Source organism: Aegilops tauschii, chromosome 2 (genome assembly GCF_002575655.3).
Source record: "Aegilops tauschii subsp. strangulata cultivar AL8/78 chromosome 2, Aet v6.0, whole genome shotgun sequence".
In the NCBI taxonomy this organism is placed as follows: Eukaryota; Viridiplantae; Streptophyta; class Magnoliopsida; order Poales; family Poaceae; genus Aegilops; species Aegilops tauschii.
In genome coordinates, this window is record NC_053036.3 from 548,458,378 (window position 1) to 548,477,372 (window position 18,995).

The window sequence follows — 18,995 nt, forward strand, 5'->3', positions numbered from 1 at the left end:
TCCGGGAGATTAACTCCCAGCTGAGACAAGCGGTTGTGCAACCCAGACATTTTGAGTATGTGTTCGCTGACGGAACTATTCTCCTCCATCTTACAACTGTAGAACTTCTCGGAGACTTCATATCTCTCGACCCGAGCATGAGCTTGGAAAACCATTTTCAGCTCTTGGAACATCTCATATGCTCCGTGCTGCTCAAAACGCTTTTGGAGCCCCGGTTCTAAGCTGTAAAGCATGCCGCACTGAACCAGGGAGTAATCGTCACTACGTGACTGACAGGCGTTCAGAATGTCTTGAGTTGCTGGGAAAACAGGTGCATCACCTAGCGGTGCTTCAAGGACATATGCTTTCTTGGCAGCTATGAGGATAATCCTCAGGTTACGGACCCAATCCGTGTAGTTGCTACCATCGTCTTTCAGCTTGGTTTTCTCTAGGAACGCGTTGAAGTTGAGGGCAACATTAGCGTGGGCCATTTGATCTACAAGACATATTGTAAAGGTTTTTTAGACTAAGTTCATGATAATTAAGCTCATCTAATCAAATTATTAACGAACTCCTACTCAGACAGACATCCCTCTAGTCATCTAAGTGATACATGATCCGAGTCAACTAGGCCGTGTCCGATCATCACGTGAGACGGACTAGTCATCATCGGTGAACATCTTCATGTTGATTGTATCTGCTATACGACTCATGTTCGACCTTTCGGTCTCTTGTGTTCCGAGGCCATGTCTGTACATGCTAGGCTCGTCAAGTCAACCTAAGTGTATTGAGTGTGTAAATCTGGCTTACACCCGTTGTATGCGAACGTTAGAACCTATCACACCCGATCATCACGTGGTGCTTCGGAACAACGAACCTTCAAAACGGTGCACAGTTAGGGGGAACACTTTCTTGAAATTTTAGCGAGGGATCATCTTATTTATGCTACCGTCGTTCTAAGCAAATAAGATGTAAAACATGAAAAACATCACATGCAATCAAATAGTGACATGATATGGCCAATATCATTTTGCTCCTTTTGATCTCCATCTTCAGGGCGCCATGTTCATCATCGTCACCGGCATGACACCATGATCTCCATCATCGTGTCTTCATGAAGTTGTCTCGCCAACTATTACTTCTACTACTATGGCTAACGGTTAGCAATAAAGTAAAGTAATTACATGACGTTCCAGTTGACACGCAGGTCATAAATAAATTAAGACAACTCCTATGGCTCCTGCCGGTTGTCATACTCATCGACATGCAAGTCGTGATTCCTATTACAAGAACATGATCAATCTCATACATCACATATAGCATTCATCACATCCTTCTGGCCATATCACATCACATGACACTTGCTGCAAAAACAAATTAGACGTCCTCTAATTGTTGTTGCAAACTTTTACGTGGCTGCTATAGGTTTCTAGCAAGAACGATTCTTACCTACGCCAAAACCACAACGTGATATGCCAATTTCTATTTACCCTTCATAAGGACCCTTTTCATCGAATCCGATCCGACTAAAGTGGGAGAGACATACACCCGCTAGCCACCTTATGCAACTAGTGCATGTCAGTCGGTGGAACCTGTCTCACGTAAGCGTACGTGTAAGGTCGGTCCGGGCCGCTTCATCCCACGATGCCGCCGAATCAAGATAAGACTATTAACGGCAAGTAAATTGACAAAATCGACGCCCACAACAACTTGTGTTCTACTCGTGCATAGAAACTACGCATAGACCTAGCTCATGATGCCACTGTTGGGGATCGTAGCAGAAATTAAAATTTTCTAAGCATCACCAAGATCAATCTATGGAGTTTACTAGCAATGAGAGGAGAGGAGTGCATCTACATACCCTTGTAGATCGCGAGCGGAAGCGTTCAAGAGAACGGGGTTGATGGAGTCGTACTCGTCGTGATCCAAATCACCGATGATCCAAGCGCCGAACGAACGGCACCTCCGCGTTCAACACACGTACGGAGCGGTGACATCTCCCACGCCTTGATCCAGCAAGGAGGAGGGAGAGGTTGAGGAAGAAGGATCCAACAGAAGCACGACAGCATGGTGGTGGTGGAGTGACAGTTCTCCGGCAGGGCTTCGCCAAGCACACGCGGAGGAGGAGAGGTGTTGGGGAGGGGAGGGGCTGCGCCTTGGATGTGGTCCTGCAGCCCTCCCCTCACCCCTCTATTTATAGGGAGAAGGGGGAAGGGGGCCGGCCCCTCTAGATGAGATCTAGAGGGGGCGGCGGCCAAGGGGGGAGGGAGCTTGCCACCCAAGCAAGGGGGGCGCCCCCCTTTAGGGTTCCCCCCAAACCCTAGGCGCATGGGCCCTAGGGGGGTTGGCGCCCAGCCCACTAAGGGCTTGTTCCCTTCCACATACAGCCCATAAGGCCCTCCGGTGCAGGTGGACCCTCCCGGTGGACCCCCGGAACCCCTCCGGTGGTCCCGGTACAATACCGGTATACCCCCGAATATTTCCGGTGACCGTATGGTGACTTCCCATATATAAATCTTTACCTCCGGACCATTCCGGAACTCCTCGTGATGTCCGGGATCTCATCTGGGACTCCGAACAACATTCGGTAATCACATACAAACCTTCCTTATAACCCTAGCGTCATCGAACCTTAAGTGTGTAGACCCTACGGGTTCGAGAATCATGCAGACATGACCGAGACACCTCTCTAGCCAATAACCAATAGCAGGATCTGGATACCCATGTTGGCTCCCACATGTTCCACGATGATCTCATCGGATGAACCACGATGTCGAGGATTCAAGCAATCCCGTATACAATTCCCTTTGTCAATCGGTACTTTACTTACCCGAGATTCGATCGTCGGTATCCCAATACCTCGTTCAATCTCGTTACCGGCAAGTCACTTTACTCGTTCCGTAATGCATGATCCCGTGACTAACTACTTAGTCACATTGAGCTCATTATGATGATGCAATACCGAGTGGGCCCAGAGATACCTCTCCGTCATACGGAGTGACAAATCCCAGTCTCGATCCGAGCCAACCCAACAGACACTTTCGGAGATACCTGTAGTGCACCTTTATAGCCACCCAGTTACGTTGTGACGTTTGGTACACCCAAAGCATTCCTACGGTATCCGGGAGTTGCACGATCTCATGGTCTAAGGAAATGATACTTGACATTAGAAAAGCATTAGCAAACGAACAACACGATCTAGTGCTATGCTTAGGATTGGGTCTTGTCCATCACATCATTCTCCTAATGATGTGATCCCGTTATCAATGACATCCAATGTCCATGGTCAGGAAACCGTAACCATCTATTGATCAACGAGCTAGTCAACTAGAGGCTCACTAGGGACATGTTATGGTCTATGTATTCACACATGTATTACGATATCCGGATAACACAATTAAAGCATGAACAATAGGCAATTAACATGAACAAGGAAATATAATAATAACCATTTTATTATTGCCTCTAGGGCATATTTCCAACACATACCATGCCAACTTTTAACCTTTTCAGAGTTCATTTGAAGTGCTTTTCAATTTCAGGGTCTTATAGCTCAAAAAAATCAGTAAATGCATGAAAAATAACAAATGAAGTCAGAAAGGGTTGAAAATTGATGATGTGGCTTTGAATGGTGCATTTTGAACATAGAAAAACTATGGAGTTCAAATAAGTTCAAAAAAATGAAATCCTTTTGTAACAGACGAGTTTCCGTATGAAACCCTGATACTTCGAAAGAGATTGTCCGTTTTGTACACGAACTGCATCCAGTTTTGGCCGTAAGCCTCTCTACTTTCTTGCACATGCTATGTGGGTGAAATGATGATACCATGCCAACTTTTAACCTTTTCTGAGTTCATTTGAAGTGCTTTTCAATTTCAGGGTCTTATAGCTGAAAAAATCAATAAATGCATGAAAAATAACAAATGAAGTCAGAAAGGGTTGAAAATTGATGATGTGGCTTTGAATGGTGCATTTTGAACATAGAAAAACTATGGAGTTCAAATAAGTTCAAAAAAATGAAATCCTTTTGTAACAGACGAGTTTCCGTATGAAACCCTGATACTTCGAAAGAGATTGTCTGTTTTGTACACGAAGTGCATCCAGTTTTTGCTGTAAGCCTCTCTACTTTCTTGCACATGCTATGTGGGTGAAATTATGATACCATGCCAACTTTTAACCTTTTCAGAGTTCATTTGAAGTGCTTTTCAATTTTAGGGTCTTATAGCTGAAAAAATCAGTAAATGCATGAAAAATAAGAAATGAAGTCAGAAAGGGTTTAAAATTGATTATGTGGCTTTGAATGGTGCATTTTGAACATAGAAAAACTATGGAGTTCAAATAAGTTCAAAAAAATGAAATCCTTTTGTAACAGACGAGTTTCCGTATGAAACCCTGATACTTCGAAAGAGATTGTCCGTTTTGTACATGAAGTGCATCCAGTTTTTGCCGTAAGCCTCTCTACTTTCTTGCACATGATATGTGGGTGAAATGATGATACCATGCCAACTTTTAACCTTTTCAGAGTTCATTTGAAGTGCTTTTCAATTTCAGGGTCTTATAGCTGAAAAAATCAATAAATGCATGAAAAATAACAAATGAAGTCAGAAAGGGTTGAAAATTGATGATGTGGCTTTGAATGGTGCATTTCGAACATACAAAAACTATGGAGTTCAAATAAGTTCAAAAAATGAAATCCTTTTGTAACAGACGAGTTTCCGTATGAAACCCTGTTACTTCGAAAGAGATTGTCCGTTTTGTACACGAAGTGCATCCAGTTTTTCCCGTAAGCCTCTCTACTTTCTTGCACATGCTATGTGGGTGAAATGATGATACCATGCCAACTTTTAACCTTTTCAGAGTTCATTTGAAATGCTTTTCAATTTCAGGGTCTTATAGCTGAAAAAATCAGTAAATGCACGAAAAATAACAAATGAAGTCAGAAAGGGTTGAAAATTGATGATGTGGCTTTGAATGGTGCATTTTGAACATAGAAAAACTATGGAGTTCAAATAAGTTCAAAAAATTGAAATCCTTTTGTAACAGATGAGTTTCCGTATGAAACCCTGATACTTTGAAAGAGATTGTCCGTTTTGTACACGAACTGCATCCAGTTTTTGCCGTAAGCCTCTCTACTTTCTTGCACATGCTATGTGGGTGAAATTATGATACCATGCCAACTTTTAACCTTTTCAGAGTTCATTTGAAGTGCTTTTCAATTTCAGGGTCTTATAGCTGAAAAAATCAGTAAATGCATGAAAAATAACAAATGAAGTCAGAAAGGGTTGAAAATTGATGATGTGGCTTTGAATGGTGCATTTTGAACATAGAAAAACTATGGAGTTCAAATAAGTTCAAAAAATGAAATCCTTTTGTAACAGACGAGTTTCCGTATGAAACCCTGATACTTCGAAAGAGATTGTCCGTTTTGTACACGAAGTGCATCCAGTTTTTCCCGTAAGCCTCTCTACTTTCTTGCACATCCTATGTGGGTGAAATGATGATACCATGCCAACTTTTAACCTTTTCAGAGTTCATTTGAAGTGCTTTTCAATTTCAGGGTCTTATAGCTGAAAAAAAATCAGTAAATGCATGAAAAATAACAAATGAAGTCAGAAAGGGTTGAAAATTGATGATGTGGCTTTGAATGGTGCATTTTGAACATAGAAAAACTATGGATTTCAAATAAGTTCAAAAAAAATGAAATCCTTTTGTAACAGACGAGTTTCCGTATGAAACCCTGATACTTCGAAAGAGATTGTCCGTTTTGTACACGAAGTGCATCCAGTTTTTGCCGTAAGCCTCTCTACTTTCTTGCACATGCTATGTTGGTCAAATGATGATACCATGCCAACTTTTAACCTTTTCAGAGTTCATTTGAAATGCTTTTCAATTTTAGGGTCTTATAGCTGAAAAAAATCAGTAAATGCATGAAAAATAAGAAATGAAGTCAGAAAGGGTTGAAAATTGATGATGTGGCTTTGAATGGTGCATTTTGAACATAGAAAAACTATGGAGTTCAAATAAGTTCAAAAAAATGAAATCCTTTTGTAACAGATGAGTTTCCGTATGAAACCCTGATACTTTGAAAGAGATTGTCTGTTTTGTACACGAAGTGCATCCAGTTTTTGCCGTAACACTCTCTACTTTCTTGCACATGCTATGTGGGTGAAATGATAATACCATGCCAACTTTTAACCTTTTCAAACTTCATTCTAAATGCTTTTCAATTTCAGGGTCTTATAGCTCAAAATAATCAGTAAATGCATGAAAATTTAATAGCAAAAAGAATTATCATAAAATAAAATAAATAAGTAATTTAAAATAAAATAATATAAACTTTAATAAAATATATAAGTAGAAACAAAATAAAATAAACTTTAATAACATAAAAAATTATGGAACTAAAATTATCAAAGTATTTTCTGTTCAAAACATTATAAGCAACCTCTAAAATTTACGAAACTAAAATTATATAAAATTGATGCAACTAAAATTATCAAAGTATTTTCTGTTCAAAATCATTAAAAGCAAAAAGAATTTTCATAAAGAACTTTGTTTGTTAGAAACTTTAATAGCATATATATAAGTAGAAACAAAAAAATAAGTATTTTGTTGTAATTAGAAACAAAAGAAAAAATAAAGAAAAAATAAAACAAAAAAACTGGGAAAAAATAAAAAAAATTGCCACCTACTGGGCCACCACTGCCTGAATACGGCTAGAAACCCATCCCTAGGGCAGGATTCAGGCCCGCATAAGGCCCAGTAGGCCCATCAGGCATAGCAGTCACAATTAGGCCCGTAAGCCTGCAATGGAGAGGAGCTCGAGAGGGGTGTGGCAGTGGGGCTTATGAACCACTACGCGCCTCTCTCAACTAGCGAGGTGGGACTAAACTTTCGACGCGGGCGCAACAGCACAGGGCCTTTAGTCCCGATTTGTGGCACCAACCGGGACTAAAGGTGTGCATTGGTACCGGTTCGTGGCACCAACCGGTACCAATGCACTACCTTTAGTCCCGGTTGGTGCCACCAACCGGGACCAAAGGCCGCCGCTTCCCGCCCTTTGGGCTGCTGAAAAGTGGCCTTTGGTCCCGGTTGGTGGCACAGCGGCCTTTGGTCCCGGTTGGTGGCACCAACCGGGACTAAAGGGGGTCTTTGGTACCGGTTGCTGCTATGAACCGGGACCAATGCCCTGGGTATATAAGAAAACAGTTAGCAGTTTCGACCAAATCCATCACTTCTTCCCTCGACGCCCCTGCTCCTCCTCGCCGTCGCCGCCCGACGCCCCTGCTCCACCTTGCCGTCGCCGCCGCCGCCGACGCCGTCAGGCTGCTTGACGTCGCCGCCGCCACCGACGCCGTCAGGCTGCTCGACGTCGCCGCCGCCGCTGACGCCCTCTGCCCCGACGACGGCGTCGACCCTCGCGCCCCTGCCGGCCCCGACGCGCCGCCCACCGTGCCCCGCCACCCCCTATGAGCACCAGCCTGTTCCCGCGCCCCTCCCCTGTCCCGCGCCCCTGCCCTGCCCCGCCGGCGCTGGCGCTGGCCCCTCCGCCATGCCCCTCCGCCCCTGGTGCTAGCTATTAGATTTTTAGATGTTTTACATCTTTTTTAGATTATTTTAGTTTATGTTTATTTTAGTTTTAAGATTAGGAAAATTTCAGATGTATAGGTATATTTATTTAGATGTATAGTTAATTTAGATTTTGTAATTTGTTCATAAAAATTGTGCACTTTTGTATAGAAACTTTATTTTTTTCATATGTACGAAAATGTAGAATGAAAACGAAAACAAACATATAAGAAAAAACAAAGGAAAAAATGAAGAAGGACCCGCGGCGAAGCAAGTCTTTTTTTAAGGTAGTTCTTTGTTAAAGTGAGGGGGGGCGTCCGGAGCACCCCCCGGCCCTCTCGCTCGACCAAAACTCTCGAGGACACCCAACCCTAGAGAAAAACAATGTCGGTCTCCTACCCCCTCCCGCCGCGCCCCTACCCGATCGACAAACTCTCTTGAGGCCACCCAAATTTACCAAGTTAAAAGAGCATTGTCGTCGAGGCCACCCCAAACCCTTGAAGCGTTGTTGAGGCCACCCCAAACCCTTGAAGCGTTGCGGAGGCCACCCCAAACCCTAGAGAAGCGTTGAGGCCAGGCCACTAATATGATTCCTTATTGTGCTTAGCTAGCTAGTTCAACGTTTGCCACTAATATATCCATCTGTCATGTTTGAATAATAATTGCCATGTTGTAAATATTTGCAGAAACTATGGATCCGCACCCCCGAGACAAAGCAAAAGAAGCGGTGTTGGGGGAGATAATCGCACACGGAAGTGATGTCGTCTTGTCGTTTCTCAACGACACATGCACCGATGGTCTGGAAAGAGAGGATGAAGAAGCAGGCTACGACGATGATCAAACAATGGAGGAGGAAGGACACCGTGGTGACGGCTCCGGTGACCGAATGGAGGGGGAAGGACACCATGATGACGGCTCCGGTGACCGAATGGAGGGGGAATGACACCATGATGACGGCTCCGGTGATCGAACGGAGTCCGGCCAGGTATATATATTAATTAATTAAGCATGTGCTGACTATAGCTAATTGATGCATTAATTGTTTTTGGTATGTACACATATTAACTCTCTTCTTTTTCTTCTTTTCTAGCCCTCCGGATCGAGCAACACTTCGGTAACGAGACGAGGCCCGAAGAGAAAGTTGCGCGCGGATGAAAGGTACACGATCATCGAAATTGATCGCGCTGGCCAACCGATTGAACCCCTCCGGACCAAGCAAAAATTTAATGCTCAGTGCGGGGTTCTAGTGAGGGACATGATCCCGATCAGCATCAAGCAACGGTTGAAGCCTAAGGACAAAGACTCTCAGGTGTCTTATGTCAGCGATAGGCAGAAAGCTGATCTTTGGACCGCGCTGCAGGAAAATTTCACCTTCCCGCCAGAGGAGGATCCGGAGAATCCAGTTAAAAAGCCAATGATCAAGGCTTATGCTCTTAAGAAGATGGCTGAGCTATTCAGGAGGTGGAAGAATGAGCTGAAATAATCGTTTGTCGACCAAGACAAGACTCCAGAATTCATCGACTGATTTGAGAAGATCAAAGATCAGTGGCCCGAATTTGTCACCAAAAAGAAATCTGAGAGAGCAGCGAAGATGTCAGCGACAAACAAGAAAAATGCTGCAAAGAAGAAGCATCACCATCGCACGGGGTCAGGTGGCTACCTGAAAGCCCGGCCGTTGTGGGACAAGGCTGAGAATGACCTCATTATAAAGGGATCGAACCAGAGACGCGATGCTGGCCAGACCGTTGCATGACTTGGTTCTTCGGGGTTCGGGGAAAATTGGACCTTGTAACAGGGAAGTGCGTTTGGACCAACGAGCAGCTGAACACACCCATCGAGAAGCTTCAGGAGTATATAAAAAAGGCGCAGCAAGGGACGTTCGTTCCGGACAGAGAGAACGACGAGCTCACAGAGGCCCTCGGGAATCCCGAGCACCCTGGACGGACACGAGGCACGCCAGGCTCCCTTTCATGGAAGGCTGGATTTTCCGACACAGGCGGTTACAAACGCCGGGAGAGGAAGAAGAAAAAGGAGTTGACCCAACTACAGGCGCTGCACGCAAGGGTACAAGTGCTAGAGGAACGAGAGGCAGTTCGCAGCACGCGACCTGCCGAAGCTACACCCGAAGCTACCCTGCCATCTCAGCGGAGAAGCAGCGTGTCTTCCATGGAGCTGCTTCAGGAGCCTGTCTTCACGGCTCCTGCTAGCTACCCCGTAGATGCTATCACGGAGTCTCAGCATTGCCACCTTATGACGCAGTGGGTGGAATTGAAAGTCAAGGCGGTTGTTGGCTCTGTTGCACCTCCTGAACCTGGCGCAACTTTTCACTGCCGGCCGATTCCAGAAGGATATGCTAGGGTGATGGTGGATGAAATCACAGAAGGATTTGAGGACCTCCAGCTTGACCACCTTACGGGTGACGGGGAGATTCGGCTGGGTTCTTGTCTGAAGACTCCATGCTTATGGCGGAAGGAGCTCATCAACCTTCCGAACTGGATGCCTCCGCCTCCTCCTCCTCCGGCGAGTCAGGGCACTCCGCCTCCTCCACCGCCTCCTCCTCCAGCGAGTGATGATCAGGGCACTCAGCCTCCTTCTCCGGCGCGTGGCGGCACTCCGCCTCCTTCTCCGCCTGCGCCGGCGCGCCCGAGCAGCCACTAGCCTCCTCCTTCTCCACCTCGCCAGCAAGGGCGGAAGAGACCCGCCGCCGCCTCGGCTGCTCCGGCGCGTCGTAGTCCTTCTCCTCCGCCTCGTAAGCAAGCACGAAAGAAGACAGCCGCAACCGCTCCGTCTGCTCCGGCGTCTAGCAGTACAGCCAGAGGCGGGAGGCAATACAGATACGGTCCACCTCTCAAGCCTCTAGAGAAGTTACCGTACGAGAGGACCGAGGAGGAAAACGCGAAGATCGTGCGGACCGAAGTGAAGGACTTCTTTGAAGGGGTGAAAGCAAAGAGACATCCACCTCCGAAGGAGAAGGTAGATCCGGTGAAAGCAAAGCACACTATCGATGCCCTGAGGAAACCACCAAAGTCTCCGCCGAAAACCAACTATGAGCGCGTTACTGAAAAGGCATATCTCGAAGCGGAGCGGTCAGGAAATGCTGTCAGTGATCAAAGGTTAAAAGAACGACGAGCAGCTGGGAAAAAAATTGCCCAGCTCGGCGAACAAGCGAACCAATCGTGCCCCCCGCTCAATGTGTCTAGCGACATCGTCGCTAATGCTCCCGGGATGGTGCCCGGTTATAGAAATCTTGGAGATTACCTGCCCAACGATGTACATTATGATTTCTTGGAGGTGGACGAACACATATACGAGTACGGGAAGCCTCTCGTCAAAGATGAAAAATCTCTAACAACGATGATGCGAAGATTCCATAATTGGTACATGAAAACCTGCAGAGAATCTGGGGGGGGGGGGCGAATACTTTGTATCTGAGAGTTAAAGAGGAGCACGACCTCGTTGGAATTGATCTGTTGCATGTTCCATTTGAGGAGTTCTTCCAGTTCTTCAATCAAAAGGCCCTCGATAAATTAACGGTCACTTGCTACTGTTTGTAAGTACTACTTCTGTCATTAAGTCTCTATATATAGCTCAGCTCTTTCATTGCATGTATTTATAATTATCCTCACTATATTATGCAGATTGAAGATCGTCGAGCGCAGAAAAGCAGAAATGTATGATATTGGGTTCATTAACACAAATCTCATAGATGAATTTCAGGTTAAAAAGAGCGCCGAAGAGGCCGAGGCCAACTTGCTCAAATCATTGTTAATAAATCAAAACAAAGATTTAATACTCTTTCCTTACAACTTCAAGTGAGTGTTACTGTCGTGTGCATATTCGGTTTCCCTTATTACTCGAGCGACGTTATAGTAATGTAATTGATGAGTTACGCATGTGTGCGCAGCTTTCACTATATTCTCCTGGAGATTAAGCTTGAGCGGGGACTAGTAACCGTCTTAGACTCGAGACGAAAAGATCCCGAGACCTATGGGGACATGACTAAAATTCTCAACAAGTAAGTTCAATCGATCATTGTCGCACCATATCGACAACTTTTTGTTCATTTCCTGATATCTCAAGTAATAATTATTTTCTTTGTCTTGCAGGGTTTGGAAACAGTTCACCGCAGAAGCTCCGGGACTGCCGAAGGAGCTGCGATATACATACCCGAAAGTAAGTACTACTAGCTAGCTAGTTGCACGCATCTCCCGTTGATTCTAACTACTTTCATCAATGCCATTTATAATGCTTCATTATCAGTTTGATTGACCTCTATTTCTCGTAAAGTGCTTGTGGCAGGAATAAGAGAATGATTACTGTGGATACTACGTGTGCGAGTTCATCTACAACGCGACTTGTAAAGATAAGCGGGGCTACTCTAAAAGACAATATGAAGTGCGTAAGCAATAATATTCATAATTTCATTTTATTACACCATCATTTCTGTTGAGTTTCATTCATATATATGTATTAAACCCCTTCTTCAAATTAGACGTGGCAGATGCGGAATGAACTCCTACCACAAGATCGCATGAAAGCAATTCAAGAGGAATTGGCGGGATTCTTTCTTGACCACGTCATCAATAAAGCCGGAGAATACCATGTGGAAGTTGAGTTCAAATGCTAGGGGATTGTAAGAGATCTTACATATTGTATATGTATGTAGCCAGTAGCGTCGGATAGATAATACGAAAACTTGTTGTTCGACCAATCTCTCAGAGAAGGAGAGGTCGATCACTTCTCTTGGTATGCATGCTGAACTTCTATACTTAATGGTTTCCTTTATTTTCTTACTAGCTAGCGTGTCGAGGGCCTCTCTATGTATAGTACGTAGCGTCGACCAAGCACGGAGATAAGAGAGGACACTTCTCTCTATTAATTAATTAGCTACCTAACACAATATATGAAACACCTTAATTAACCATACAAAACCCCCAAATCCACCCCCCTTTCAGAAAAAAAACCCAAAACCCTAGCCCCTGAACAGCTGACGCGTGGATGCCTATTGGTCCCGGTTGGTGCCACCAACCGAGACTAAAGGGCCTCCTGCCTGGGCTCGCAGCACCGGCCACGTGGAGGCCCATCTGTCCCGGTTAGTATAAGAACCGGGACTAAAGGCCTAGGCATTAGTAACGACCCTTTAGTCCAGGTTCCCCAACCGGGACAGATGGGCCTTATGAACCGGGACAAATGGCCCTTTTTCTACTAGTGCGAGCTCGTCCATAGCTGGGGTAGTAGGATGTACCTTGGAACAAACCTTCGTCGGGATGGTCTACGTTTAATGTGGACGACTGACACGTTGCTGGCCAAAGCACTGGATGAGTTGGTATGGTGCGGAACAACACACGAGCCATCATTTTCTCAGCGTGTCATTTCCCTCACTCATGTGGATTGCCAATGTAGGCGGAAATTGCAGCGTTTCTCGAGGGTACGTCCCTGGCGTTGTACCGGACGAACATATTGTTGATCAATGAACTAGATTGCAAGGAAGGAGCGGATGCTCTGTCAAATAGGAGTATCAGTAGATCTTTGTTGGTTGGCATGGTGGAGGAGACGAAGAGACTCCTGCATGGGATCCAACGGCATTGCTTTCTCCACGTCCGAAGATCGGTGAAATGGCGTTGTACACTGCATGGCTCAGATAGGACGTTGCTCCCAACGCCCGGTAGTCTGGTTAGGTGCTAGGCCAGATGATTTATGTAAAATCTATGAAAATGAGTCTAACATTATTCCTTAATTAATACAATCCCGTTTTACCCTGCAATTTTTTTTTGCCCCCACCTTGTTTCTTAGGACATGTACAATGATCAATAAGATTGTCTTATCTTAAGCCTTACACATAATCTAGAGAACGCAATAAAAATACGATGTACAATGGTTATTTTATAACCTTATCTCTAATAATTAAGACATCCCTAAAAATATAACAAGACATTGTTGGTAAGAGATCACCTCTTCATTAAAGGAAGGCAAGTCTTTTCTTCTCCTTTCTTTTTTCTCCAGATATTCTAGTACATGACACTCGTAAGATAGCATCATTGCATATGCCCTTAAAAACCATATGCCCTTAAAAAGCAAAAGATAGAAAGTGATCGCCAGAGGTCAGGAAGATCTAACCCATCTCTGTTCGCCATGTGGCGCGAGAGGCACGGTTGAGATCGGGGGCGTTTTTTTCTTGGTAAAGACGAAAATTCGTTGACTAAGCTTGACAGGCCTGCACATCGGCCCAAACAGCCTTCGATCGTCCCAGTGGCACACCACCGAAGCCCAAGAGAAGTACGGTCGCTACGCCCAGCTCCAACCATCGTTCACCCCCAATTCCACCTTCACCTCTCTCTCCACCGCCGGCGTCCGGCGACCGCCGCTTGCCGGCCTACCGGCGATGGGTCGCGCATCCACTTGATGGATCCGTCGGCGGCAGAGCCTGCGCCACCACGGGCCGCCCCGGGCAGAGGGGCGGACCCAACGGAGCGGCGCAGGCGGTGGTGCGGGATCACAGTCCGCGGGGCCCTCGTGATGCTCTTCCCCATCGCCGTGTCATTCCTCTTCTCCTTCCTCTTCGGCATCGCTGGCCTCCTCCTCGGCGGGCTCTCCTCCAACGCGTCCGTCTCCATGCCCTCCACCTGCCGCATCCTCTCTACCGGTCGGCCACAGTACCTTCCCTCCCGATTTACTCCCATGCTGTTTCCCGAGCTTAGGAATCCAACCGGGTGCTGAAGTTAGCATGCAAATTAGCTGTCTTGGTGTTTAGCGTGGAGAACTTATTGCAAATTTTGTGATATATATTCCATTTATGCACTTTACCATCTGCTCCACGAAGTCTAAGAGCTGCTTACGTATTCCCCACTTGCTGTGTCACTGTGTGGATTTCAATGCGCTATCACTTGGGTAGTTGGGTGTGTGTTGGATGCTGATTACACTGTGGCTCAGCTAGTGAGCTTAGGATGTGATTAGTTTTCCCTTTCGGTTTGGACCGAGCTGCGTTGATCTTTAGCCTGATGCGGTTGTTGGCGCATTGTAGGCCTGGACATTCGGTCATCTAAGGTTTGCGAGCTTGGACTGTTGAACTATAAAGCTAAGCATGTATTTTACCCCTCGAGTAATCGAAGATTCCGCTGCCATGATGACTATTACTGGGCTTCAGTTTTTGAGGTGAGAATTTATATTGTGATTCTACTTTGGTGTTTGTTTCTTTAGTGGAGCAGCTCAAAATGTTGTTAAAGCTGCTGGTTGGTTGTTTCACTTGCTTTATCTTCTTGTACCAGGCTACCAGCACAGCGACATTTAATACATCTTGTATTAACTACTTTTAGCTATTCTCACATTCAGCTCCTCTAGATTTGGGCTGTCTAATGCTTTTAACTGATAACGATATATACAGACCTTTCATGCTTTGTACGTGCTATCAACTCCCACATAAGGCAATAAATGATGAACGATTCTAGCTGTAGTTTCTAGTTTGTTGATAAAGAACCTGTAAAAAAAGGGCATGACATATTTACATCTCAAACATCAGCTTCCGGTTGTGCACGTCTTTCAGTTTACATTAGTATTCACGAGGATTATTTATGTGTTTAATTAATTAATGGGTGGGGATATAGGTATCCAGAATTTAGGAGGAGAAAGGCCATGTGTGTGCAAAACTAAATTACATAAGAAGATCATGATACTAAAATGCACAGTCTCTCATTTCTTTTCCAAGTTAGTTTCACTTGCTGAAGTAGCTTAACACCTTCCAAATTTATCATATCAGATACAGAAGATCATGAACATGTTCAATTCCCACAAACCTCACAAGAAAATGACGTGTCAGCAGCAGACCATCGTTTTAGGTAGCTAATAAAGAAAGAAAACAGCAGGTGTTAGCTCAACAAATCAAAGGATCACCTGATAGGACGGACAAGTACTTGTATTGACTGCAAAATACTGCTCAAAGCTAACTCAACATAGCAACAAATGTGGGTATCGTAGGCTTACGTTAGTGCCTAAGAGACTCAGGAGGCTGATACTCTTTGTTGTAAGCCAGAACTTCACAAAATGTACTTCTCAGCACGGTAGAAAAATTGACGGGCAGAACCTACCATAGGTAACAGAAGCAAATGAGCAAACACCTAGAGTTACTCAGATGAGCAATCAGCACCTTATTGAGCAAGCTGGGGTCCTTGAAGAGAAGACGGGATTACAGAAGAGCCTTACGAGTGCATTCATCTGATCTTGTGGATCTGCGATGGCATCACCATGTGTGCCGCAGCCTACGCCGGTCTCACCTTCGCCTCGACGTGCACGACGGTTGCGAACTCAACGGTACTGCCACCTCTCCTATCGCTCCCGTGCGGGACCCTTGTAGAGGGCATGATGTCGGTGCCTGTAACGCTGATGGCTGGGATGGCGTGCCGTGCTAGGACAGCGTCTCCATTGGCGGGTTCACCGTCGCGTTCTCTGATTGGGGCGTTGGGGCGGCTCCTCCCACACCGATGACCCGAACCACGACATCAGGGGGTGGGGGGGCACGAGGCAGCGACGGAGACAAGCAGCGGACGGCTCGTCGTGGCAGAGAATGGGGGCCGTGGGGGTGGGGCCGGGAGGCGATTTATGGGGCGTGCCTGCATGGGATGTGTGGGTGCGTGGCTAACGGACTGGCGGTTGTTACCCCTTTCCCGGGGTTTTTTCCCGTTCTTTTCTTCTTTTTGTTTTTCGTATGCTGGAAGGGGACGGAAGGAGGAGTAACTATTACGACGGCAAACTCCCCTTTAATAGTACAGATTTAGGTATTCTCACATTCAGATCCTCTAGATTTGGGCTGTTTAATGCTTTTACTGATAATGATATATACAGATCTTTGATGCTTTCTATGTGCTCTCAACTCCCAAATAAGGCAATAAATGATGAACAATTCTACCTGTAGTTTCTTGTTTGTTCATAAAGTCCTGTAAATAAAGACACGCCATATTTACATTTCAAACATTAGCTTGTGGTCGTGCACTGCACACTGCACAGCCTGCCCGCAGTCTTTCAGTTTACTATTAGTATTCACGAGTATTACTATATGTGTTTAGTTAGTTTTTCTCACTTGTTGTGGATGGATACTCTAGGTTGAATACACAGAATATTTTTCTGGTCAAACATCTTATGCAATGGCAGAAGCTCCAAAAGAGGCTCTTCCTCACAATTGCCGGCCTGATTTTGGTGCTGTATGGTCAACAACAGCAAAGTTCAAGGTACACTACTATGGAACATCTAGTTCACATGAGAAAGAACATCTAGTTCACATGAGAAATCCATAATGTTCTCTCCAGTGAGTTTTTGAATCTTCAGTTGTTTGCATGCCCTTTGCGTATATCATGTTCAGTTATCAAGAGGTCATCATTTTATTATCGTCTTCTCTTGTAGGTCAATGAATCATACAACTGCAGATACACACTGGGGAGTACCAAAGCTGACATTTATTCAGACAAGCTATTCAATTGCACTGCTGAGGATCCTTCAATAATTGAAATGCTGAAGAGGATTTTTGTACTGTGAGTATATATGCCCTCTAATTTTCTACCTGCTGCATGTGCATCGCCTTACCTTCTCATAATGTGATAACATCATGTTAATCAACATATCCTTCACCAGAAGTTGATAGCCAAAAGTACTCATTGCTCTTATTTGCTCTGGTAATCTGACTAGCTCTAGTGCTTTATGCTTATCAATTGGCTTTGTTTCTCATACTCTGGTTGTATTGTTGCATCACCACTTTATGTCAAGCTGTAAACACTAGGAACTTAAGAACCTAGTATCTTATAGTACTCGGGTTGGTAAAAGGGTCACTTTTTTCCCCTTCACTTCTTATAATGGTCATTTATCTTAAATATATTAACATTTCCTTCCGTTTAACTTGAGATTGAAACATGACAGGTTTTCAAAGTTCTGCAAGTCAAAAGATTTCAGTTCGTGGTGGATGCTTGGATATGCGGCAGCAGGGGTTGTGGCGGGCGTGGTGAGCTCTATACTCATCACCATAGCAGTAAGAGTCCTCCGAGGAGTGTTCCTTGCTGCCGCCAGGCGGGCTGTGAGCAACCATAGCATCAGGGTCTTTGCTTACCGTTTCAAGCGGGCGTGCCTTCTTGTTGCGTATATATCTTTCGTTGGCTGGATCACCTTGCAGTACAGCAAAATGGTTGGGCTGAAGGAGCTTGTGCTGGACTTCAAACTCCTGGAGAGGTTCTTGTAAAATGTAAATGGGTTTCGGCAATGTATATCAAATAAGCCGATCCCCTTGTGTGATGTAACCTAGTGTAACTTATCCTGCCTTGCTTCGATATGCGGCCGCCCATGAACAGGTGGATGAATCATGGGTGGCTGCAGTTGGCATGGAGTAACTCCCATCTGTTGTAACCTGCAGTGCAACATGTGTCAAAAGCATCCTAATGACAGTTGGGGGGCTCGGAAATATGGTCTAACTTTCTGGCTGTGAATGCAGATCACGGTTAAGGGGCTCTTCGATTCGCTGGAATTTTTCTCTGAATCGAAGAGGCCCCAGCGAGGATGGTTATGAACATTCTTTCAAACTGAATCTTTTTGATGGGATCAGAGGTACGTGCTGGATGAACCATGCCTAATAGAGCTTTTCAGTTTAGAAAAAACTCTGCCTGATAATATGGCTCTTTTACTCCGGGAGCCTTCTTTGAGCTGCTTGGAATTCAGAAATTTCATCTGGAACAACAGTACTTCCAGAAGTCCCCGAAACTTTTTTTTAACAGAGTGCAGCTCTCATGATACTTTTATTTACTTTTTTTTCAAATATGGTGGTACATAGAAACTGTCTGTTGCCATTGCATGGTTCTTTCCTGGAAGGAAATTTTTTTGGAGCCGTATAGTACGTTTCTGGAGCCCTTTAGACACGAACGGCCATCTCCGACTGGACATGACCAAGTCTCGGACTATTCCACTCAGCACTCAAGCTCAACACCTGCTTGGCCTCGTCTTCCATTTTGATGCGCCCACCCACCATGTCAAACGCTCCCGTTCTCCTGCGCGTGCGTCGGTGCGTGCACGGGACCCATGGAATCTGTCGTCCCCATCATCCCGTCCGCGATGAAGAATGGTCAAGTCGCCTCCCCGGTTGACCCCCAAAGGCCAAGACTAGTATGAAGCAGGTGGCGCGAGCACGGCCGTCCCGTGCGTGGCATCCACGGCACCAGCAGCACGGCAAGTCAAGCTCGGCTCGCAAGGTGGCTGTGTCCGGATCGCGCAGCGCAACCGATGGATGGCTCGCGAACTCCCCCGGAAGCCGGCGACGACGTTCCCCGTCACGAGCTCCTCGGCCACTCCGTTAGGAATCCTTTACTAGTCAACCAGACAGAGACTTGCACGGCAAGCAGTTGATCCCGTTTAGAATATTTTTTAGCAAAGATTCCGTTTAGATTAGACAACGGCTGTGCTGCGCTGCGCTGCCGCTCTGC

At 45.5% G+C, this 18,995-nt stretch overlaps 1 protein-coding gene across 1 annotated transcript; it reads left to right on the top strand.

Moving 5' to 3' along the window:
- The first annotated feature begins 13,810 nt into the window (after nucleotides 1-13,810).
- LOC109782932 (uncharacterized) lies at nucleotides 13,811-17,983 on the top strand. Its single transcript, XM_020341565.4, has 5 exons — nucleotides 13,811-14,191; nucleotides 14,570-14,700; nucleotides 16,641-16,766; nucleotides 16,939-17,066; nucleotides 17,449-17,983. Exons 1-5 carry the CDS (start codon nucleotides 13,951-13,953, stop codon nucleotides 17,762-17,764), a joined length of 942 nt encoding a protein of 313 aa, XP_020197154.1. The 5' UTR covers nucleotides 13,811-13,950; the 3' UTR covers nucleotides 17,765-17,983.
- The last annotated feature ends 1,012 nt before the right edge of the window (nucleotides 17,984-18,995 follow it).